The 23907-nt window shown below is 43.4% G+C and overlaps 2 protein-coding genes across 5 annotated transcripts in view; both read left to right on the top strand.

The window, feature by feature from the left end:
* Positions 1–2811, top strand: part of RGP1 (RGP1 homolog, RAB6A GEF complex partner 1) — a 32772-nt gene extending 29961 nt beyond the window's left edge. For all 3 annotated transcript variants that reach the window (XM_031945353.1, XM_031945354.1, XM_031945356.1), the window contains 2 exons: positions 2024–2084; positions 2779–2811. In XM_031945353.1, the coding sequence (XP_031801213.1) occupies positions 2024–2084; positions 2779–2810 (93 nt within the window). In that variant the 3' untranslated portion in view covers position 2811. The remainder of the gene's footprint in view (positions 1–2023; positions 2085–2778) is intronic.
* Positions 2812–5583: 2772 nt separating this feature from the next.
* NPR2 (natriuretic peptide receptor 2) lies at positions 5584–23855 on the top strand. Of its 2 annotated transcripts, XM_003761755.4 has the most exons (23): positions 5584–5831; positions 6434–7151; positions 8092–8297; positions 14043–14156; positions 14479–14614; positions 15404–15498; positions 15744–15876; positions 16098–16182; positions 16713–16833; positions 17191–17265; positions 17469–17546; positions 17738–17842; positions 17945–18016; positions 19986–20145; positions 20379–20534; positions 20805–20973; positions 21144–21290; positions 21563–21686; positions 21909–21977; positions 22695–22869; positions 22944–23042; positions 23253–23344; positions 23530–23855. In XM_003761755.4, the coding sequence occupies exons 2-23, from the start codon at positions 6485–6487 to the stop codon at positions 23593–23595; spliced, it is 3144 nt and encodes a 1047-aa protein (XP_003761803.2). In that variant the 5' UTR covers positions 5584–5831; positions 6434–6484; the 3' UTR covers positions 23596–23855. The 2 variants fall into 2 exon arrangements, with proteins under 2 accessions (XP_003761803.2, XP_031801206.1); XM_031945346.1 differs by lacking the exon at positions 17191–17265 and having other exon boundaries at positions 5584–7151.
* Positions 23856–23907: the final 52 nt, after the last annotated feature.

Here is a 23907-nt window from a genome sequence, read left to right as displayed (position 1 = left end):
CTGGGTTAACAAAAAAAAAGTCCCCGTTCTCTAGGAACTAACATCTAAACTAGATAAATAAATATAGATACATGTAGATGCAAATATAGATAGATAAGAAATATATATAAAATGATTACAAGGTAATTTCAGGGGCAACTGATAGTAGGATCAGGAAGAGTTTCCTTGGAAGGAACTGGAGCTGAGCTTGAAATAAGGCTAGAGATTCTAGGAGATTTGAGGATGGAATGCACTCCAGATATAGAAGATAGCCTGTAGAAGGGCAGGGAATGCATGTTTGAGGGACAGCATATAGGTTAATTTGTCTAGACATGAATGCGTGAAGGAAAAATGTAGCAGTAGGGATAACTTTTGGACTCATAGTTGGAGAAGAGTAGAGAAAAGAGGCTCATGAAAAAAAAGTTGACGTTTAAATTTTTTTTAATACGTCATCTTGGCTTCTTTTAGTTCCAGTCTGCATGGCAGGCAGAGATGATTCCCAGAATCCAAGGCCATGAGGCCACTACTCTGGCCTAAGCCCACATACATACATCCCCAAATGGCATGTTTACCCTGTAGGCCATGGATTTTATTGGAGGATAGACTACTATGAGAAGACCATTTAAACCATTTTCATTTAAACCATAAAGTTGAGCTGCCAAAAATGACCAGAGGGCAAAATGGCTACTAAGCCCTGGACCTGGATTTTGGACATGGAATGAAGTATTCATTGTAAGTCATTTCTTTAGTTTTGAACAGCTTCCGCTTTGGACTCACAGACTTATGTCTTGATTATTGCCCTTGGTAGAGTATTGTTCTTTTCATTTCATCTTGGCTGCCCTGCCTTGGTTGCCAAGGTATGAACATCTTCATACCTTGTAATGGAGAAATATTTATTTTCAATTCATTTAACTCCTTAATACCTTGTTATTTCTGTTAAGGACTCCTTATATTCTATAATTCTGTCAAAAGGGCAAGGGAGGATCTATCTCTTGGGGTATCCTAATCAAATTCTTCCCACTGCAAAGCTTTTAGTTACTTTCAGTATGGCATTATGGCATATTTTCATTGGTAGGTGATAGGAGTAGAGTTATATTTCCATCCCAACTTTTTCTCTGATCTATTAAAAACCTAGTGTTCATGTGACACTTTGAACAACAACAAAACAGGAACAACAAATGACAATAGCATTTGTAACACTTTAAGTTTTGCAAAGCACTTTACAAATATTCTCTCATTTTATCCCTACAGCAGTTTTGGGAAGTAGAGGTTATTATTATCCTCAAATTGAGGCAGATTGAGGTTAGGTGATTTGTCCAGGGCTACACAGCTTATAGGTATCTGAGATTAGAATTGAACGCCAGAGTTAGGAAGATTCTTAAGACTAGCACTCTATTCACTGTACCATCTAGTTGCCATCATAGGAAGATGTTAAATTTAGGTTTTAAAGCTTGAAAGAACTTTTAAAATCATATATTCCAATCCATTTTATAGATGAGGAATATGAAACTCAATGAATTTAAGTGGCTTGCCCCAAAGTCATATTAGATAATAACTAGAGTTGGCATTCAATCTAGGTCCTTTGATTTCAAGTGCTGATAGAGGCTTTTTCCACTGCTCATCTACCTTTTATGATCTCAAGGAATAATGGAACCCTCTCATGTGGTTCAAGAGCAGCAGAAATACTGTCGCAGTTCCTGTAGCTTGTTTTGTTCTTGAAAATACTGAGATTCTTCATGGAAGAGCAATCAGTTGCCTCTGAGTAGTCTCAGGTTAGAGTTACTTAAATCATCATAGCATTTTATTAACAACCATTCATACATTGATAATATACAGGCTTATTTAAGCCATTTGTACTTTATAGTTTCACCTTGTACATCTTCCATAAATGTACTGGCTATGGCATAAAAAATATTATTGTAGTAAACATTTGTTGAATTGTATTTGTTTAGGCCTGGGTTAGCTGAATTTGGGTTCTGGTTTCTGGGGATATTGAAGATATTCATAATCACTTCTATTAACAATTCTCAAATTCCAACACTAGGATCTGAAGATCCAAGACCCTACTTACCAGGAATATCCTTTGAAGCTTTCTGACCTCTCAGGTAATTTTCGTATGCTTTTTAAATGTTCCTGAATAATTTAAAACTTTCATACCATTGTAAAAAGTGTTTAGCTTTAAAAAAGTATTTGCTGAGCAAGCTAAAACCCCTTAGTATATGGATTAGATTTTACAGATTTACAGATTTGATTAACCAGTTCCCAGATTGGGAATTGAACCTGAGGGAATGGAGTCTGTTTAAAACTAAGGAAATGACTTAACATTGAATACTCAGTTTATATCCATGTTCCTGGTCCAGGGTTTAGTAGCTCTGCCTTTTGGAAATTTTGGAATTTGATGGCAGCTCTATTTGCAGGCCCTCAACCTTAATGGTTTAAAATAAGTTAGTCTAGTCATAGGAGTCTATTCCACGATATACCCTGTGACCTACAGGGTAAATATGCCCTTTGGGGATATATATATATATATATATATATATATATATATATATATATATATATGTATGTGTGTGTGTGTGTGTGTGTGATTTTCTGGGAATCTTCTTTGCCTACCACCCAGACTGGGATTAAAGAAACCCCAAGATGATGAATAAAAAAAAATTTAAATAAACTCCAACTTTTTTTTCATGATTCCTTTCTCTTCCCTACTTTTCTTCTTCAACTTTTCTTCATGCTTTGAAATATACCCTTATTAGTTTCTTTCATTTCTCAAAGCTTCTTCTGTATCCTTTGCGACAGGTTTTCTTGGTGTTTCATCCTACCTGAAGTGAAGAAAAAAATCACAAATAGTCTGATATGACATAGACCTAGCAGCATAAAGACAGGTAACTGACATGGGCAGAGGGCACTTATTGCCCTGAAACCTTAGAAATTGGTGTATTTTATTCCTCTTGTCCAAAGAAAACCTGAGAATTCAGAGTACATTTTCATTTATGGGACATCAAGTTAGTTTAAGACTCTTCTGGAGAGTAGTTAAAACTTTGGAAGAGGTTTGGAGTTCACCTTAGAGTATATTATCATGAACTTGAACCCTGCTAGTTTTCCTAGAATTAATTTCTTTGGCCTGTGTGCCATCCTTGTGTGCCACAAGGAGTAGCCCTAGACCACATTAGCCTCTAGGACCCTGTCTTTCCCTCAGTGTATGAGAGACATTCCACATACTTGGATGCAGACCTAGGAATCCAGCCTCTGTCTAGGCTGGCCCTTCCTGGGGGAATAGAAAGTTGAGGAGTATATCTTGGTGGTGCAATAAAAGCCACTTCAATCTGAAAAAAAATTAGCCTGATCCTACTTGAGTGTTACTTAGGTCATAAGAGTCCTGAACCACTCAGGCTTTGCAAGATTACAGTGAGTTCACCATATAACTTAAGTTGTATGATCAGAAACTAGAATTTCAGCTCCCTAGATGATAAGAATAAGCTTCAGTGAGAATTATCAGAAGTTTTGTACCAGAAAATTTATACCAGAAGCACATAATATAATTTGTTCATCAAATTTGAAGTTGTAAGGGACTTTAAGAGAGAATCCAGTCTAATTCCTTCATTTTATATAGGAAGAAATTATTCCACAGGAGGAGTTAGTGATTCATCCAGACAGATAGTCCATAACCAAGATGAGATTCTGATTCAGGTTCTCTGAGAGCAAATCCATTGTTTTTTGCTACATTCAGAAAATTTATGGTAACTTCTGTACTTCTGGTAGGTTTGTAGGCAGTCATGTGACTCTTGTATCCAAACCCTATCATTCCTGGCATTAAATTGTACTCTTCCTGGGGTAGCAGGGACTGTCGGTTTTTGGACAGGCAGAATACCTGGCACAAAATGTTGTTTATGACTGTTTAATAAATGTTATTTGCTTAATCTCTGACTTCAGCTATGTTTTCTCTCAAGCTGTTTCTTTCCTTCTGGGTTGTCTCTCCTTTTTCCTTTCATCCAAGACGTTTTCACTTCACTAATTGAGTGATGACACAACTCATGTGGTTTTGACTTAATTACTGTACACTGGATTTGTCCGATACCTTTGTTACATACCTACAGTCTGGGGTGCCTGGTTGGGTAGTCAATAAAGAATTTATTTAATTGATTTTATCCTGAATTTCCACATTATGGCCACCAGATGTCGCTTTAATTTCAGGAAAATTGCATGCTTGTCCGCCTGGGAGTTCACTTCCCCAGGACAGAGACATCTGTTAACTGTGGCTGGAAGGGGTAGAAATATCAGAGGCAAAGAATCATAAGATCTCCATCTAGTGCTAGCTTTTGGTTTGACTTTGTCCAGGATTCACTTTAAAAGAGAAGAAAGTGAGGTTTTTAATCTCATTTTTCTCTGGAGAAGGAATTCCTCAAGATTTCATTTATATTCCCTCCTAGCAGTCATGATATGATTCATGATATGATAGGCTGTTCTTCAGGAATAGAACAGTATCCCCAGAATGGAATTAGACTAACAGGGGAGAAAGAAAGGAGTCATAGTTCAAAGAGGGAACGTAACATTGGAAGTGAAGTTTTCTAGGGTCCATTTTAGCTGCAAAGGACTTGTTGCAGGATTTGGGGTAAATTCTGTTCTAACTTTCATTTTGTTCATTTTAAGCCAAAAGAAAGATCTTTCTTGCCTCGGGCTGGAATGAATTTTCATAGTCAGCAAGGACCGATTAAGGGTCTCTGCTGTTGAACATTATGGGGCAACGCAAAGACTAATCAGCAAGACAAAGGAACAGATATAGTATCATAGTATAGGGAAAGGAGCTCAGGGATCATTTAGTGTAATTGGTCACTTGGCAGATGAAGAAAATGAGGAGCATTGAGTCTGAGTGACTTGTGGCCAACAGGTAGTAAACCTTAGAAGAGGAATATGACTCCAGAGTCCGGGGTCTTCCACCTTGCCTCTGTACTGCTCCCTTCTCTTGATGTAGTATAGATCGTAAGGGGTTACATTGACATGGGTTTGGAAGTTACAAAGATGAGAGAGGAAAGATGGAGCTCACAAGCCTTTATATTACTTGTAGGGAGATAAGAATCCCGTTGAGGTTTGTTGGGAAGCCAAGATACAGAAAGGAGTGAAAGGGAAGGCATATGAAGAGAAATAGAAAGGCCCATTTCTCTAGGAAGGCTTGTTTCCAGCCAGCCCCTCCAAAAAGGTGTCCTGAATAAAGTAGAGAGATGAAGGGTTAAATGGGCATGAAAAGGAGATTAACTTTGGGGTTCTAGGTCTCCTCTTGGAGAAATGGATGTATTGGGGGACTGGAACAGACAGTATTCTGAGAGGGGCTCAGGGAAAGTGTAGGGGTGAAGATGCCAAGGGGTTCTCCAGAGAGAGAGATGCTTTAAAGAATGGGAGAAATGTGTAGCCTTCTGGGAAAGCTGGTCGGGCGCTGGGGGGGAACCCAGGGCCATTTCGGGTGAGGGAGCCGGGCACCCCTTCTGCGGGTCCTCTCCCGGAGGGCAGCCCTGGGGGGAGGCAGGAGGCGCCGCTTCGGGAGGGTGGGGCCGGCCGTGGGAGGAGGAGGGGCTGCCGGGGCGGGGGCGGGGGCAGGGGCCTCGGGAGGGAGGCGCCGGGGGGGGGCGGGCGGCCTGCCCCGGGAGTCGCACTCGGCCGCCACCGGCGCAAAGAACAGAGACGGGCCCGGGCCGGGCCGGGCGGACCTGGCCGAGCACACTGGGGCCCGGGGGCCCGCACGGGAGGAAGCGACAGCGAGCCGGGCCGGGACACGGGAGAAGCCGAGCGCCACGGAGTGGAGCCGGGACACGGGTGGGGCCGCAGCCTCCGACCGGACCAGCGCCCTGGTCCGCTAGGTCAGCCCCAGAGGGAGCCTCTGAAGAAGCCTTTCCAGGGAGATTTAGCCTCTCCTTCCCCCCTTCCCTCCCGCTCCCTAGCCCGATACCCTCCCACCACTGACACCCCGGCGTGCCCCTCCTGGTCGCTTTCTACTCCCCCTCTCTCTCTCCTTGTCCCCTTCAGCTGTGAGTGCGATCCCCAGTCCCCCAGGCCGCCTCCCGGTACCTCTCACTGCCTCAGCTTCAGTCCCCCAGGCCCAGGCCCCGGCCCCGCTGCCCTGCACTCATGCCCCATCCCAGCCCCAGAGCCAGTTCCCCCCTGGAGTCTTAAGTGCCTGGGGTCCCTCAGCTTTAGACTCTTTTTCTTCAGCATCAGGCCCCCCCTTGGCTCCTCCCTCCTCCTGAGGCCCCCTCCCCCTCTTCTAGCCCCAGGCCCTCTCTCTTAGCCTAGCTTCAGGTCCTCTCATCCCCAACTCCATCCTTCCTTTCCTTCCTGGTCCTTTTCTCTGGCTTCCTATTACTCCTCCTTTTCTACGCCCAGGCTGTCCTAGCTCCAGCCTCTCCAGCTGGCTCCCGGTGCCTTGAGGGCTCAGGCTGGAGCCTGTGTCTTTCCCTTCCAGGCCAAAAGGGACTTCAGAGTTGTGAGGCGGTGGGGCAGCTGCCTTCTCCTCATGGCGCTGCCCCCACTCCTGTTGATGCTGGCAGCCTTGGTGGGTGGGGCACGCCCCCCTGAGCCCCGGAATCTCACACTGGCCGTGGTACTGCCCGAGCACAACCTAAGTTATGCCTGGGCCTGGCCACGGGTGGGCCCGGCGGTGACCCTGGCCATGGAGGCTCTGGGGAGAGCCTTGCCCGTGGACCTGCACTTTGTCAGCTCCGAGATGGACGGGGCCTGCTCCGAGTACCTGGCGCCGCTGAACGCAGTGGACCTGAAGCTCTACAATGACCCCGACCTTCTCCTGGGTCCCGGCTGTGTGTACCCTGCTGCTTCTGTGGCACGCTTCGCCTCTCACTGGCGGCTGCCCCTGCTGACTGCAGGTGCCGTGGCCTCGGGATTCGCGGCCAAGAGCGAGCACTACAGAACGCTGGTCCGCACCGGGCCCTCTGCCCCCAAACTGGGCGAGTTTGTGGTGACGCTGCACGGGCACTTCAACTGGAGTGCCCGCGCTGCCTTGCTGTACCTGGATGCCCGCACTGACGACCGGCCCCATTACTTCACAATCGAAGGGGTCTTTGAGGCCCTGCAAGGCAACAATCTGAGTGTGCAGCATCAGGTGTATACGCGGGAGCCCGGTGGTCCTGAGCAGGCCACACACTTCATTCGGACCAATGGGCGCAGTGAGTGTAGCTTGGGCCTCTGCTTGGGGTTGTCTGGCTGGAGATAGGAGCCACGGGGCACAAGGGGGCCAAGTGGGGACTTCAGGAACTCGTGAGTGAAGATTGACATGGGGCAGTCACAGCCGCAGCTTTACGATGGATATGGATAGAAATGGGCTTTGTGTGGCAGACAAGTGATCATGAGGGAAAGCTTCTGGGTATTGTGACTGGAATACGAAGGGATACTGGGAAGATATAAGTAACAGGAGCATGGGGAAATAGTGTGTTGTAGTGAGAGGAAGGATCAGTTTTAGGGAGGAGTTTTATGGGTATTGTGGGAGGCATAGAATGTTGGAAATGAAATTATCCTGCTGTTATGGATATGATGGCCTAAAGGGTACTCTTCCCCTATTTCCAGATGTCTCATGCCTTTTGTGAGATCCTTTTAAAACTAATAGCCTTCGCTTAGGATGCACTAAATTGGGTTAAAGTTGAGTGTGTTGAGTTGGGAAAGCCAGCTAGGATTTAAATTTAAAGTTTCTAAGCTCATGACCCCTAAATTGCATGTTTATTTCCAGTTTTCCATTTCTTCACAGTCCTGCTCCAATCAAAAACAGGATGGGGGACAGAGGAAGTGAAGGAGAAAGTGGGAAAAGTGGGTGTGTGAGAGAGAGGGACTGGGGATAAGGAGAAACTTGAGGGAGTACATCTCTCCCTGTGGAGGTCAAGCTATGACTTATGCCAAATGTTCCTTATGGCTCCAGGATACTTGGAGCACACTCCTGGGAAAAGGGATGCATTTTCTGGGTACTTAAATGGATCAAGGGTCTCACTTTTCTGCTGTGGGAAAATAGAAAAAACAAAAATAAAAAGTCTTCCTTCAAGTCCCAGGGGAAAGAGCTAATTTGAAGATAATGTTGCCCCTCCTAAGGGTACTCCATTTTAAAATCCCTGCCCTCAGTTGTATACATTTGTGGCCCCCTGGAGATGCTGCATGAGATCCTGCTTCAGGCCCAGAGAGAAAACCTAACCAATGGGGACTACGTCTTCTTCTATTTGGATGTCTTTGGGGAGAGTCTCCGTGCCAGCCCCACCCGCCTCCGAGGTCGGCCCTGGCAAGACAATCGCACAGGGGAACAGGCCCAGGCCCTCAGGGAGGCCTTTCAGGTAACATATGGATGGGAGCTAGAGGTGGACTAGATGGAATATCAGCTATGGGAAAAGAGGAGGAGGGAGAGGTGTTTTCTGCTAGATTTATCTCCTCTTCTCCCACCCTACAGCATTCCCCAAACTAGAGTATGGATTCTAAAATGAAAATACTTATTTCCTTTGTCATTTTCCTTTGGCTTTTTATTATTGTTTATGATGAGATTGTTGATTTTCTTTTTCAATTAATTTTTAGTGAATATCTACATTGTGCCCAGTCTAGTGTTAGGCTTCTGTGGAGGAGATAAAGGAGAGAAAAGACATTTTCCATGCCCTTAGAGATCTTATATCCTAGTTGGGAAAACAGTACATATAGGAAGGACAGTTAGCTAATAATAAGGCAGTCTTAAGATTTTGTACCAAAACATTTGGTATAGATAATAAGTGCTTTTGAAGTTGAAATGAAGCAGAATTCTGTTTGGGCAGAGCTCAGAAAGCCTCATAGATGAAGTTGGGCTTCAAAAGTGAGTCATATCTGAATAGCATAGAATGGGTTCAGGGATGGAAACTGGGGAATGTGTGGACAACATGAGCAAATATACAAAGATGAGACTGAGCTTAGCATATAAAGAGATGACCTTGACCAAAGAGGGCTTATTTTGGTGAGCAGTGGGAAATAGGTTAGAGAAACAAGATCAAATTATGGAAAGCTTTGAATGCTAGGCTAAATCGGGACTTTATTTGAAGTCAGTGCAGATCCATTGGAGCATTTTGAGATGAGTGATATGATCAGAGGTATCTTTAGGAAATTGTTCTGTCAGTGGCAATGGGGATAGATCTGGAGTTGGAGACACCAGCTAGGAAAGACTATAACCTCAGCTGTAAAGGATAATGATAGCTATTATGGAAATGAAAGGATGAATTCAAGATAATACTTTGAAAGATGTATCTCCAGGACTTGGTCATTGATTGGATAGTGGAGAGATGGAAACTCAGTGGTGACACTGAGGATTTGAATATGAGGAGAACTGGAGTACCATCATTAGAAATAGAAAAGTTTTTAGGGGGCACTAGTTTTGTAAGAGAAGACAAGTTTGGTTGTAGAAATACCGATTTTAAGATAAAAGCAAAGTAGCAAAATAAAGATGCCTAATAGGTGGCTCCATAATTGGAGCTCAAATAAGAAGGGGGGGGGGGTGCAGTGGGAACTAGAATTGTAAACCTGGAGTGAGAGTTACCTGCCCTTTTGTTTCTCTCCTCCAGGCCAAGCCAGGGCCTAAGCGCACGCTCTCTCGCTCTCGCTCTCACTCTCACTCTTTTTCTCTCTCTTTTACCTGTTAGAAATATTTCATTTCTGCCCATTATGTGCTGTGTTGCTCTGTAAAGCACTTATTCTTTTTATATGTGATGTTGATGAACGCTTTTGTAAGTCTCTCCTGCCTTTGGGAGTTTATATTCTAAAGGAATTAGACAAAAGCTGGCAGGAAAGGAGAGAGATACCTTTTTGTAAAAGAGGCAATAACTTGAGTCTGAGGTATAAGGAAGAACTTAGGCTTATTCCATTCCTCCTAAGAGGGCCTAAGGAAGCTCTTGGAAACAGGAGGAACACACAGATCTGGAGAGTAGGGGAAGTAGGAATGATGGCAATGTAGGTGATAATTGGGCATGAGAAAGAAGAAATCAAGCCAGGAAATAGGACATGAGAGAACATAGAATTGGAAGGAATAGAAATGAGAAGAAAAGAGGAAAACTTAGGAGCCAGATTTAGACTACCAAAGTATAGATGTATGCTTTTCAGAGAATGGCAAAATGCATATAAAACAAATCTCTGTCCAGACACTTTTTAGATTATCTGTAATAGCTAGGTGGCATTGTGAATGGAGTTCTAGACTGGAAGCCAAGACCTACTTTCACTTACATATTTCCACATTTATCATGCTGCACAAAAAAATCAGATCAAAAGGGGAAAAAATGAAAAAAAAAAAGCAAACAAAAACAACAACAAAAGGTGAAAATATTATGTCGTGATCCACATTTAGTTCCCACAGTCCTCTTTCTGGATGCAGATGACTCTCTCCATCACAAGTCTTTTGGAACTGGCCTGAATCATCTCATTGTTGAAAAGAGCCAAGTTCATCACAGTTGATCATCACATAATCTTCTTGTTGCTGTGTACAATGTTCTCTTAGTTCTACTTACTTCACTTAACATCATTTCATGTAAGTTTTTTCCAGGCCTTTCTGAAATTATCCTGCTGATCATTTCTTATAGAACAAATAATATTTCATTGCATTCATATACCACAATTTATTCAGCCAATCCCCAATTAATGGGCATCCACTCAGTTTCCAGTTTCTTGCCACTACTAAAAGGGCTGCTACAAACACTTTTATACATGTTTGTTCTTTTCCTTTTTTTATGATTTCTTTGGAATACAGACCCATTAGAGACACTGCTGAATCAAAGATTATGTACATTTTGATAGCCCTTTGGGCATAATTCAAAATTGCTTTCCAGAATGGTTGGATCAGTTTACCACTCCACCAAAAATGTATTAGTATCTCAATTGAAAGTGATTTTTAAAAAAAGTATATTTTTACCCAGCCATTGAGTTAGGACAAAGTAAATGGTGATATATTGTTAGAACAAGTAATTCAATAGTTGCTGTTAATAAGTCTGAATGTGAGTTTGTCTCTCATAAACCACATATATAGAATCCATTTTCAAAAAGTTTTAAATTCTGTGTCCCACAGTTAATATTGGAGAACTGTTCTTCCAGCCCTATTCCTTCTCCTCAACATACATAAACTTCAAATACTCCATAATATTTGTCCCTACAGGGATGATATCACTTTATCTTCTCTACTCCCTATATGGAAACATGTTCCTTCTCCTGCTGAGTATAAGTCCTGAATTGATTTTTCAGCCATATCTTTGAAGTTATTTCTTTCCTTCTTTCCTCTGTCCTTATGGGACTGTCTTTTCTGACTTTGGTTAGTGATCTGAAAGAAGAGGGATCTAGGCACAGTATATTGTTGGAAACTAGCTAACAACTGAGTAACTAATTGAATCTGATAGAAGATAAAGGATAGGGGTAAAATGACAATGTTTATTAGTACTTCAAGGGTGCCATCTCTGAGTTTTTGTTCTTTCTCATCCTGGACTGGCAAGATATGGGAGGGAGATAAGGAGAACTTTGAGCAACATGAGAAATGCTCCCATGGTTTTATGTGAGTCTACAGTTGATGTGACTGTTCAGATCACAGCTATTTAGTCATGATTTTGGAATTGGTTATTTCTAAGGGCTGAAATGGTAACCATTTTCCTTTGGATTGTAAAGTTTCATATGACCAAAACTGTGGAATCCAGTTTGACTGTGTACATATGTGGCTGATTATTATACATTCACTTGGGTAGCAACTGAACCAAGCGGGCCTAGGATGAAGAAAGGAAAAGACGGGAAGAGGATGGCCAGGATTGGGAATTTTCTTAGAATGGATCAGAGCAAGCAGATCATAGAAATGAGATAGATGGGCTAGAAGTCAAACTTAGGAAGATTAGCCAAATCGGGGAGAAGCAGGCAAGTACTATGGGACTAAAGTAGGCAAAGGGTCAAAAATCCATTGACATCAATAGATCAGGTAGCCATGGCCTGTAGACTAAGAAATAAACAGATCAGCTATGACTCTGGGTAATAAGCCTAACTTTGGGTAATAAGAGGTCAGGATCTAGACAGTGTATCTAAGTAATAGGTACAGAGCTCTAGTTAACAATAGAGCTTAACACTAAACTAGTACCCATAAGGCAAGATTTTCTGTGTATAGTAATTCCTTCCAGGTCTAGATCTGGCTTTAGGATGTGAGCAAACAAGCCAGAATGCAGAAGGTAATAGGTATGTCTCACAAAAAATGTTTTGGGATAGGCCTGGGTAGAGAGCTTTATGGATGGATCTCTTATCTGGACACCTATGGGAGTGTTCTTACTCTCAACACCTCATGTTATTTCATCCTTTACCATTAAATCCCTTTCCTTCCCTCTTACCATTATTACCTAGCAGGATTTCCTCCTAGTTCCTACTACATTCACATATGGATCTTCTTTTTTGAAAAAAAAAATTCAGTAATACCTTTTGTTTTTAATATTAGTTATTTCTGGATATAACCCCTTTTTTCTTCCCTATCTGTCAATCTTTTAATCAACAAATATCTATTAAGCATCATGTAGGTACTATGCCAGAGACAGAAACAAATTGAACAGTCCCTCATGAAGTGTAAATTCTGTTGGGGTGGGGAAGAACAACATGAACATAAACAGATAAGACACTAAAAGGAATTGGACCCTCTTGAAACAAAAAAAAAAACAATTAAGCAAAATCAACCTATACACATATGTCTTGAGAGACAGCATAGAGTATGAGAGCAGAACATTGTATACGTTGTCAGATGTGGTCATTGTATAAATTGTTTTTGCTTAACTATCTTTGTTACAAGTTTCAATGCCCTTTAGTATCTACCTGTATATGTATTTACTGTCTCCCCTGATAGACTATATAAGTTCCTTGAGAGAAGAGAGGAGATTTGTTTTCATTATCTGTTCTGGTTCTCCTTATTGACTATTGTCAGGTCATACAAATGTTTCATTTTTTTCTTTGAATTGTTTATTTGTCATTTCTTGTTGTACAATAATATTCCATTTTATTCACATATCACAGTTCGTTCAGTCATTCCCTAGTCAGTGGATAGCCACTTTGTTTCCATTTCTTTGCTACCACAAAAGTGCTGTTCTGAATATTTTAGTATGTAACAGACCTTTCTCTCCAGTTTTGACCATTTTTAGTATATATGCCAGTAGTGGAATTGGTAGAGGGCCTATGGGCATTAACACTCTAATCTTTTTTTTTTTTTTTTTTACATAATCACAGATTATTTCTCTTCCTCTTCCTCCTCCTTCTCCTTTTTCTTCTTCATCTTTTTCTCAAATAGCATTTTATTTTTTCCAATTACATGTAAAGATAGTTTTTTTTTTTTTGGTAAAGATAGTTTTTAATAATTATTTTTTATAAGATTTTGAGTTCCAAATTTTTCTCTCTCCCTCCCCCCTCCTCTCTCCAAGATGGCAAGCAATCTGATACAAGTTATACACGTGCAATCATGTTAAATATATTTTCACATTACTCTTGTTTGAAAGAAGAAATAGAACAAAAGGGAAAAACCATGAAACAGCAAAAACCAAAAAGAGGGTGAAAATAGTTTGCTTGATGTGCTTTGATCTACATTCAGATCCCATAGTTCTTTCTTTGGATGTGGATAACATTTTTCATCACAAGTCTTTGGGTGTTGTCTTGGATCATTGTATTTTTGAGAAGTTAAAGTCAATCAGAATTGGTTTTCACACAGTGTTGCCTGTACTGTATAGAATATTATCCTGGTTCTGCTCACTTCACTCAGCATCATTCATATTACAAATTTTTGAGAACAGTTGAACCAATTGAATAGCTCCACCCACAAATGTCTTGCTATTTCTGGTCTTTCTACTATACCTCCCAACATTTACTTTTTTGTTTTTTATTTGCATGATGTGAAGTAAAACCTCAAGAGTTATCTTAATTTGCAGTTTTATTAGCCTTTTTTTGGTTTTGTTTTGTTTTTTGTTTTTGTTTTTGAGCAACACATTGCCTTATCTTAAGACTATCTGATTGGATATTTTCTTATCTTTATACCTGTCCTGATGTCCTTGCCTATTTGGCCCACTTGTTCCTGTTTATAGACTGTGGTAGTTATTACATATCGAGAGCCTCCAAATCCTGAATATCAGGAATTTCAGCATCGTTTGCTGCTAAGGGCCCGGACTGACTTTGGTGTGGAGCTGACCCCCTCCTTGGTAAGAAGCCCTTTCCTTATTTGAGGTGTGTATACCTCAAAGAAGCCCCTTCCTGACCCAGCCCACTCTCCCTACCTTCCATTTCTATTCATCTAATTCTAAATACAAAGTCATCTTATTCATGGATCCATGAATTCTTACCATTCTGCTCTCCCTTCACTGGGAGGCTTTGCAGTTTGGAAGTGGCTCCTGGGGGCCTCTAGGAACTGATCAAAGAGACAAAGGATGAAAGGAAGTGGGGGGAGATTGGGGAGGGGAGGAAAGAAAAGGGGGTGGTCTTTGAAAGTATAGGGGAGAGTAGGGCTGAGTTTGCCATTCCCAGATGAACCTCATTGCTGGCTGCTTCTACGATGGGATCCTGCTCTATGCTGAGGTCTTGAATGAGACATTGCAAGAGGGGGGTACCCGGGATGATGGACTTCGAATAGTGAAGAAGATGCAAGGGCGCAGATATCAAGGTAATCATAAATAACTCACATTTATGTAGTACTATAAAGTTTATAAAGTGCTTTTTTCCTTAGAAGGGCAATTTAGATTATTGGAGCAAATAGTGATATAATGGAAATAGCTAGCCCAGTGTATGGAGTTAGATTGTAGTTCAATCATGTGGGCCACTTACTACCTGTATGACTTTGGGCAAACCACTTCACTTCTCTAGAGTTCAGTTTCTGTGTCTCTGAAATGAAAGGGTTGGACTAGATGGCCTCTAAGATCCTTTTCAATAGTAAGTCAAGGGAACTATTTGTAAGGCACTTAGCAGAGTCCCTGGAATATAGTGGACACTAAGTATTCCCTTCTTCCCCTAAGTTTCTGATGCTTTTTAAAAATTGGATTTGTGATTTCATTGTTTTAGGGTACTCCCAGTAAGGAAATTCCTGACAATGTAGATCTAGATAGGCTCTTAAAAAGAGCTGTCTGGGGGAGAGAGGTTAAGTGATTTGTTCAGTCACTCAGCAAGCATGTGTTCAGAGGTCGGACTTGAACTCAGGATTTCCTGATTTTGAGATTGTCTCTCTATCCAGTAGTGCAAGTTCCTTGTAATGACTGTGGGAGAGAGTGGGTACCAAGTATCAGAAAGCAGGGGCTGCTAGAGTAAGAGGAGTTGATGGGAAGTAAAAGCTTGGGGGTGTCAAAAAAGAAGAGAATTGAGAGAGGAAGGAGTGTGTCGTTAAAGAAGTAAGATGAGAGCAGGAGAACCAACAAAAAGACTATCCTGAGCATCAGTGCATCTTTCTGTCCCATCTCAGGTGTGACAGGGCTGGTTGTAATGGACAAGAACAATGACCGTGAAACAGACTTTGTCCTTTGGGCCATGGGGGACTTGGACTCTGGGGACTTCCAGGTGAGGGGATGGGGGGGATGTTCAGTCTCTGTCCTTTTTTTGCTGTGTATGTTTGGTCTAGTGTCCTTGAACCTGACCAGAAGGCAGCACTGGAGTGACAAATGGTAGAATTTTTTTTTCTTTTGCATGTTATAACTTGTGATGGGGTGGTGGCTGTTTTGGGGAGTTTACAAGGAAAGGAATTGTTTTGTATATTAAAGAAGATGGGAAGTTGCTGTCTGTGATCCTTGCTCTCTTCCATGTAGCCTGCAGCCCATTACTCTGGAGCTGAGAAGCAGATCTGGTGGACTGGACAGCCTATCCCCTGGGTGAAGGGGGCCCCTCCTTCTGATAATCCCCCTTGTGCCTTCGACTTGGATGACCCGTCCTGTGATAAAAGTGGGTGTGTGCAGGGGCTGGGGGCACAGCCTCCTCCCTTCTTTCCCAAATGGCCCTCTCTTCCCCAAGTAACTGCCAAATCTTTGATTTTGGGACTGCCTCCTTCCAGCTGCCTTCTTTCCTAGCTTCACACCTCCCTTTGAACTACCCTTGCCCTTTCTTAAGGCATCTCCTTGCATACCTTCTTCTCAAGTGACCACATCCTCCTCCTTCCTATACAGCCCCTCTTTCAACTCTGGCCATTGTGGCTTTGGGTACAGGGATCACTTTCATAATGTTTGGTGTTTCCAGCTTCCTCATTTTCCGGTGAGTTCTTGATATTTTATGATGCCCTCTGTCACTATATCGTGCCCACCCCATCATTATTTTCCTTTAAAGGCTTAGGAGCAAACCCTAATTCTTAAACTGAGTCCAGGGAAGCATCCCAGAGGCGAATCCATTGCACTTATTTACTTGCCTCCTCTCTACCTTATCTTTTCCATAATTGGCCTGTGTTTGAAAGTGGTATCCTTAGTGGGGCATATCTTGAATATGGTGGCCTACCTACTAACCCAAGAATCAATCATGTGTTTAAATTCTCTTAGGATTAGGCTCTTGCCTAATTTTTGGACTGAATTCCAGTCTCTAGGTTTGAAGAACAGTTTGTGTAGAATTAACTCATGTAGAACACATGCTTTTATATATATATATATATATATATATATATATGATATGGTGATTGCATTATTAAAATCTTTGATCTACCCAGGTCAGGGTCTCTCCCTTGTTCCCTTGTCCCAGTGCTGATCTATGATGTGGACCTGGGCTGGGCTGCTTGAAGTGTGCTGTCCTTTTAGGAAGCTAATGCTGGAGAAGGAGCTGGCCAGCATGCTGTGGCGAATTAGATGGGAGGAACTGCAGTTTGGCAATTCAGAGCGTTATCACAAGGGCGCTGGCAGCAGGCTCACACTGTCCTTGGTGAGACTGCTGCAGGTTTGGGGCTTCCTCTCCCTCCTACTCTGAAATTTCATCTGTCCTCAATTACATTCTCCTCCCTTGACATATTTCCTGGTTACCTTCCTTTCTCTTCCCCCAAGGAGAGCTCCAGTTCCATTCCCCAGTTCCTCACCCTCATTTGATAACTTTCTCTCAGGCTCCCCTCTAATAAATATTCCTCCTCCCCCACCCCCATTACTTTACTTTTCCTGGTTCCTCCCTGGCTCTGAGCTCTTTCTACCAGCCTCGACTCCCTGGCCTGTAATGATAGCTCCATGTACTGCAGCTACTGTCCAACCTTCCCTTCCCTCCTTCCCCCCATGTCGCCCTTGACCCCAGCGGGGATCCAGTTACGGCTCGCTCATGACAGCCCATGGGAAATACCAGATCTTTGCCAACACCGGTCACTTCAAGGTGAACAAACTTCTGCTCTCAGCCCTTGTCCTATTCCCTATGTTCCCTTATCCTCTAGTCACCCTATTTTTCATCCCCTCCTCCTGCTCAGCAGTGTAATCAGCTGGGCTCCTGACCCTGTCCCTCCTCCAGCACCCCTAAGCCCCACAAATTCCTTCTTCTTGCTTGGACCTTAATCCTTTCTCTCTATTCTACTCCTCCAGGGAAATGTTGTTGCCATCAAACACGTGAATAAGAAACGCATAGAGCTAACACGGCAGGTCCTGTTTGAGCTCAAACATGTAGGTCCTGGTATGGGACACTAGACAAAGGGGATAGTGTGAGGAAAATTGAATATGGGAAAGAAGCAAATAGGGGAAGGGATTAAGGATTTAAGGAAGATTTAAAATTGGAAGAAGGGTTGGGGTAGATTTTAGCAATTCAGGTAACTTTGGATACCTCTGACCTCTTATTTTTTTCCCAATCCCTCCAGATGAGGGATGTTCAGTTCAACCACTTGACCCGATTCATTGGAGCCTGCATAGACCCTCCCAATATCTGCATTGTCACAGAGTATTGTCCCCGAGGGAGCCTGCAGGTGAGAGTGTTAAGTAGGGAGGTTGGGATTGTGCAAGCAATGAATTTGGTGATATTGTGTCAGAATTGGGACAGGTATATCCTTTGTCTTTGTCACTGCTAGGACATTCTAGAGAATGATAGCATCAACTTGGATTGGATGTTTCGTTATTCACTTATTAATGACCTTGTGAAAGTGAGTATTCCCTTTGCTTTAGGGATAAATTAAGTTACTCTCTGGTTCCTTTTTTCTTGGGAATTGGATATGGGGGGACTAGGGGAGGGAAAATCTTTGGAAGTAAAAGAGAATGAATAGAAGGATGACACAATAGCAATCCCAGGGAGGTTACTTTGATTTGCCCTTGCCATCACAGCCTTCCTTGTTCCCCTTTACCAGCGAGAACCTGAGAAGGAATTGGCATAGTGGCCTTAGGGGAGGATTAGGCATTGCTCACTACTGACTGGAACAGTTTAATGCTTGCTTGGGTTGGATCTACTTCCCCACCTTCTCTGGTTCTGAAAATGGCAAGTGAGCTGCCACTACTAGTACTGCTACCCTTATCTGAGGGACACTTGACCCTTCTTTTTGACCATCTTTGTAACATCTTCTGTTATTTCACAAGCAGAATCCTGAAGCTTTTTACACCTTTTAGGGAAAAAGAAACACAAAAGGGAGAGTTTATGGAGCAGAGAGTTCTGAATGTCTAGATGTACTCTAAAATTGTGGTGGTGTGGCTGGCTTGACTTCTGGAGATTTTTGGTGGATTTTCAGTTCATCTCTCTTGCTGTCCTAACTTATCTAGATGAGGCTCCAGTTCTCTTTAATTCTAGCTACTTGGGCCTTTTCTGTGAATTGAGGCTGCCATAACTTGTGGTTACTTCCTTTCTTTACTTTTTGCTGGAAGATTTTGTAGCTCCTGGTTTCAGGAGCTCTTCTTTCCATGGTTTGGCTTGAGTGTAGATCCAGCATTTTCCCTTTTACATCTGAATTTTCTATCATTACCAGACAGGCTGGGCAGGCCATGGGAAAAGCATTAAAATTTAAATTTAGATTTGGGTTCAAATTCCGGCCTGGATAGTTGTTAACTTAGCCTTTCATTTCCTCATTTGTAAAATGGGGATCATTGTGCTGTACTGCCTACCTCACAGAATTATTGTGAGGAAAATGCTTTTTAACCATAAAAAGTTGCAAAAATGTGGATTATTATTATTATTAGCATGCTCATGAGCCAGTATTTATAGCTGGTACAAGTTCCTAATTGCATCATCTCTTTTATCTGGCATCCAGATACTGCCTGCCTAATAGTCATATAGTTGGGTGTCTAGGAAACTTGCCAAGCCCTTTTCAGGGCTTCTGATCCATCTTTGGTGTTCACCGTCACCTAACTTTGACATGTGGCTCCAAGAAACCATAACCTATACAGTGGTCACACTATGGTAGATCTAGGCAGACAGCCTGGGTGAGGTTGAGGATAACCCCAAACCCATCTGAGAATTGGGGTGTCTACTCCAAATATGTGAAAACTTCTCCTGGCAGAATGGGCAGATGAGAACAGTTTGTTGCAAGTGCTTTCTGGGTAGCTAAAATAGCACTATGGAGCACTTAGAGCTTAGTCAGACATTGAAGACACCATTGGAGGACCTTGGTCCTTCTCACTTTTAGCTTGCTACTTTGAAGAGATAGTGAGACAATGATTTTGTGCAAGTGCCATGCTTACATTCAATTCACGCTCAAGTCAAAATATCACTTCATGACTCCTCTTTTGAAATAAAGGACAAACAACAGTCATAGTTTATATTGTATTGAGCCGTTAACTTTCATGTAGTTTATCTGGAGTTTTCCCACTTGACTTCTGTTCTCCATCACTAGAAAGAAGACTAATTTCTAATCTACAAATCACAGGCTCCCCTTGACCTGTCAGCTGATCTGCTAATTACTGATTAGAACTTTTAGCATAGTTAACTCTCCCACTTATATGTTTTTCTTGGGTTTCTTCAGAGGGGTGGTTTTTCAAAATCAGCTCATTTAATTTTTATAGTATAAGATCCTTAAAACATACATTGAAACTAATAGTTAATTCTACTAGGAAAGCGGGGAGTGACATTTTGTCACAGACCTCTCCATTAACTTTCTTGGTCCCAGTGACTTGGTTTGTATCCTGCAGGGCATGGCCTTTCTCCACAACAGCATCATTGCTTCTCATGGGAGCCTCAAATCCTCCAATTGTGTGGTGGACAGCCGGTTTGTGCTAAAGATCACTGACTATGGCCTGGCCAGCTTTCGGTCAGCTGCTGAGCCAGATGACAGTCACGCTCTCTATGCCAGTGAGCCCCGCCATCCTAAAGTCACGTTTTTTTCCTCCTCCTTACTACTTCTGATTGTCTCCTTTTGGATTATGGTGGGATGAAAATAATGGGTTGTTCCAAGAGGGGGCGGGATGTGGAATTTTTCTCCTCCTGGGGCATTTGTAAGTTGAAATGTTATGGGGTTGAGTCTTTGGGAAGACCTGGGTGCTGTCCCATTTCATAGCTTAGATCAGCCCATTTACACTTTACAGAGAAGTTGTGGACAGCACCAGAGCTATTAAATGGGAGCCGCCTACTGACTGTAGGTATCCAGAAGGCTGATGTTTACAGCTTTGGGATCATTCTGCAGGAGATTGCACTTCGAAGTGGCCCCTTCTATGTAGAGGGCCTGGACCTCAGTCCCAAAGGTGACTCTTCTCCTCCTTGCCCGCCCCTCTCCTTTTTTGGAAAGCAGTCAGGCTTTAGAGACTTGTCCAGAATCAGCACAACTGTCTGGAGGCCAGGTTTGATCTCAGGTCTACCTGATCCCATGGCCAAGGGCTCTGTCCCCAGGGCCTCCTCGCTGTCCCAACTCCCTACCTCTTTGAGTGGAAGGTGATGGACCCAGGGTCCAGTGATGAGCACTGTAATATTCCAGGTTCCCCTTCTTCACCTCCTTTTGCTTTCTCCACCCTTAGAGATTATCCAAAAGGTCCGCAATGGTCAGAGGCCGTACTTTCGGCCGAGTATTGACCGAGCACAGCTCAGTGAGGAGCTAGCTTTGCTGATGGAAAGATGCTGGGCTCAGGATCCAGCTGAACGACCAGACTTTGGACAGATCAAGGGCTTCATTCGACGTTTCAACAAGTGAGAGGGCATCAGAGGCATGGAGGGTTTCCCGTAGAGTGAAGCTGAGTCTTGGGTGCCTTGGGGGGCAGGCAGAGGGACTTAAGTGGAGGCTCAAAGAGAAGTACGGGGTGTATTTATGTGTTTTTTTGGGGGAGGTTCTCTGAATAAAATGCCCTTCTCTCCCATAGGGAAGGCGGTACCAGCATCCTAGATAACCTCTTGCTTCGAATGGAGCAGTACGCAAATAATCTGGAGAAGTTGGTAGAGGAGCGGACACAGGCCTATCTGGAGGAGAAGCGCAAGGCTGAGGCCCTCCTCTACCAGATTCTGCCACAGTGAGCTCCTTGAGAATCCCTTTCTCTCCCCTCCAACTCCCAGTGGTACTTTCTCCTTATCCACAAACCTATCGCAGGCCCCCCTTCCCAAGGAAGCCTTCTACCTCCAAGTCACCCTCCCCTGCCTGCTTGCTCCTTCCTCACCCCCCCAGTTAGAGCTGTGCTCCTCCTGTTGGAAAAGAGAGTGAGCTCTTTGAGTGTCCTAGGCACCCTCTCAGGCCCTGCTTCCAGGGCTTTCTCCTGCCACACATTCATCCTTGCACCCTTCCCAGCTCAGTGGCTGAGCAGCTGAAACGAGGGGAGACTGTACAGGCTGAGGCCTTTGACAATGTCACCATTTACTTCAGTGACATCGTGGGCTTCACAGCCCTTTCAGCAGAGAGCACCCCTATGCAGGTGAGAGATTTTTGTAAGCCAGAGGATAGAGGGGCCTTGGAGAGGATTGGGGTCTCTTGGGGGGGACTTGGAATACTTGGTTTTAGGGGAATTTGGGAGTAGGATATTTCCATTGATGTCAGGATTCTCTCTCTTTGGGAGATATTGGAATATCTTGGGGAAAGTCATAACCTTTGTAGAAGTTGGGAACTTGAATCTCAGAATCTCCCTATCCCATGTCAGGTGGTGACGCTCCTGAATGACCTATACACCTGCTTTGATGCTATCATTGACAACTTTGATGTGTACAAGGTGGGAACCAGGGTTAGCACCCCTCCCCCCAAACCTGAATCTGGTTTCCTGAAATGCTGAAACCTGATTACCCGAGGCTTCTGAACATGAGCCCCTGTGACAAAATGTGGGTCTGGGGACACTACATAGATGTATTCCCAGGCTCCTAATTTGACGCTTTCTTTGGAAACAAATCCCCACAATTATAGGTCTTGAATTGGTAAAGGAATTTGGGGAATAAGTATTTTAAAATAAACTCTTCATTTAAATCCCTCTGTTGGCAGAAATTGAATCCTTATTCTATAAGATCCTTACTGTATGTAGCCTAAGAGCCTCTGGCTGTGGTACCCCTGGGTTATTCTGCCTCCTCTCTGTTGTCTGCCATAATTGTGCTTGTCCACAATCACTTCTAGGATTCTGCTTTTCTCTAATTTGTTAGTTTGCTCCATTACATTCACAGTTCCCAGCTGCAGACGGGACATGTTTATATTGATATATGTCAAAGGGAAGGCAGTTAATTTCTAGTATGTGAGATGAACTTTTTCAGTTCCTCACTCTGGGTCTCAGATAGTAGGACCAGATGAGTAAAACTGTACTTGGTCCTTAGGCATTTCCCTTTCTCATCGCCTCCTCTCTCTCTCCCCCCTCTGTCCCACCACCTTCCATATTAGGCCATCACAAAAATGGAAATGATAGAGAGTTTGCTTCCTCCCCTGACCTTGCTATTTTCCCTGATAGGTAGAAACTATCGGTGATGCCTACATGGTGGTCTCTGGCCTGCCTGGGCGTAATGGTCAGCGCCATGCCCCCGAGATTGCTCGTATGGCCCTGGCGTTGTTGGACGCTGTGGCTTCCTTCCGAATTCGGCATCGGCCTCATGATCAGCTCCGACTGCGAATCGGTGTGCACACTGGTAAGACTAGCTCCGACTTCTGAGCCCTACCCTCACATGGCTAGAGGAGCTCTCCAATTTGCCCTTCCCTATAGGGCCAGTCTGTGCTGGAGTTGTTGGCTTAAAAATGCCCCGATATTGCCTGTTTGGGGACACGGTGAATACTGCCTCACGTATGGAATCTAATGGTCAAGGTGAGATTTATCCCCAGGGGTCCTCTTTGCACTTGTTATGAAATTCCTACAAGGCTCTTCATTGGGGGAAAGACTTCTCTTCCCCTCCCCTCCCATTTTGTGTCAAGTGGATGGGAAGATACAGGGGAGGGATCCACAGTTTCATTTCTTCCCCTTATTTCCCATCCCTAACCCTGGTCAGTCTTCCTCTGACTGTTCTTGACTTCTTAGCCTTGAAAATACATGTCTCATCCACAACCAAAGATGCCCTGGATGAGTTTGGCTGCTTTCAGCTGGAACTTAGAGGAGATGTGGAGATGAAGGTGATTGGGGGCTGGGTGGTAATAGGAGGAGGGGAATGAAGGAAGGGGTTGGTAATGGTGTGAGGAGAAAGAAGATAAAGGGGTACCTGGAAATTAGGGAGAGGGAAAAAGGGGATTGGAGCTAATAGAACAAGATACTGATGTGGGTGGGGTTGGGGGGGTGCTTTGATTTTCTGTCATCACAGGGAAAGGGAAAGATGCGAACATACTGGCTCTTGGGAGAGCGAAAAGGACCATCTGGACTGCTGTGACCTCAAATACCTTTCTCTCCCTCTCCTGTCAGACCCCAAGAATCAATGGCCATAATCTTTATTAATTCACTAGCCATATGGGACACTATCACAGAGCACTGTGTGTGCACTTATTATTTGCCCTGGGGTTTCTGACTCTGGGCCTTGTACATATTCTCCTTCCTTGTAAATATCTGTATCTAAACCAGAATATTTTGGTCAAATACAAAATGACAAAACCAGTCTTGGGTTTATAATCATAACTGAAAACCTTAAGTAAAGGAGTGAGCAAGGTCACGGCACCTCTCCCTCCTTTATCCAAGTAGGTGTCTC

The sequence above is a fragment of the Sarcophilus harrisii genome, chromosome 1 (genome assembly GCF_902635505.1).
Source record: "Sarcophilus harrisii chromosome 1, mSarHar1.11, whole genome shotgun sequence".
In the NCBI taxonomy this organism is placed as follows: Eukaryota; Metazoa; Chordata; class Mammalia; order Dasyuromorphia; family Dasyuridae; genus Sarcophilus; species Sarcophilus harrisii.
The sequence above is the reverse complement of the archived record's forward strand: the minus strand, read 5'-3'. Positions and strand labels throughout refer to the sequence as shown.

Excerpts from the sequence above, each read along its gene's own strand:
- NPR2 (XM_003761755.4), top strand. The coding sequence starts at position 6,485 with ATGGCGCTGCCCCCACTCCTGTTGATGCTGGCAGCCTTGGTGGGTGGG. Across the intron at positions 17,843-17,944 it reads GTCCCCGAGGGAGCCTGCAG|GACATTCTAGAGAATGATAG; the intron begins GTGAGAGTGTTA and ends TGTCACTGCTAG. Across the intron at positions 22,870-22,943 it reads GCGAATCGGTGTGCACACTG|GGCCAGTCTGTGCTGGAGTT; the intron begins GTAAGACTAGCT and ends CCTTCCCTATAG.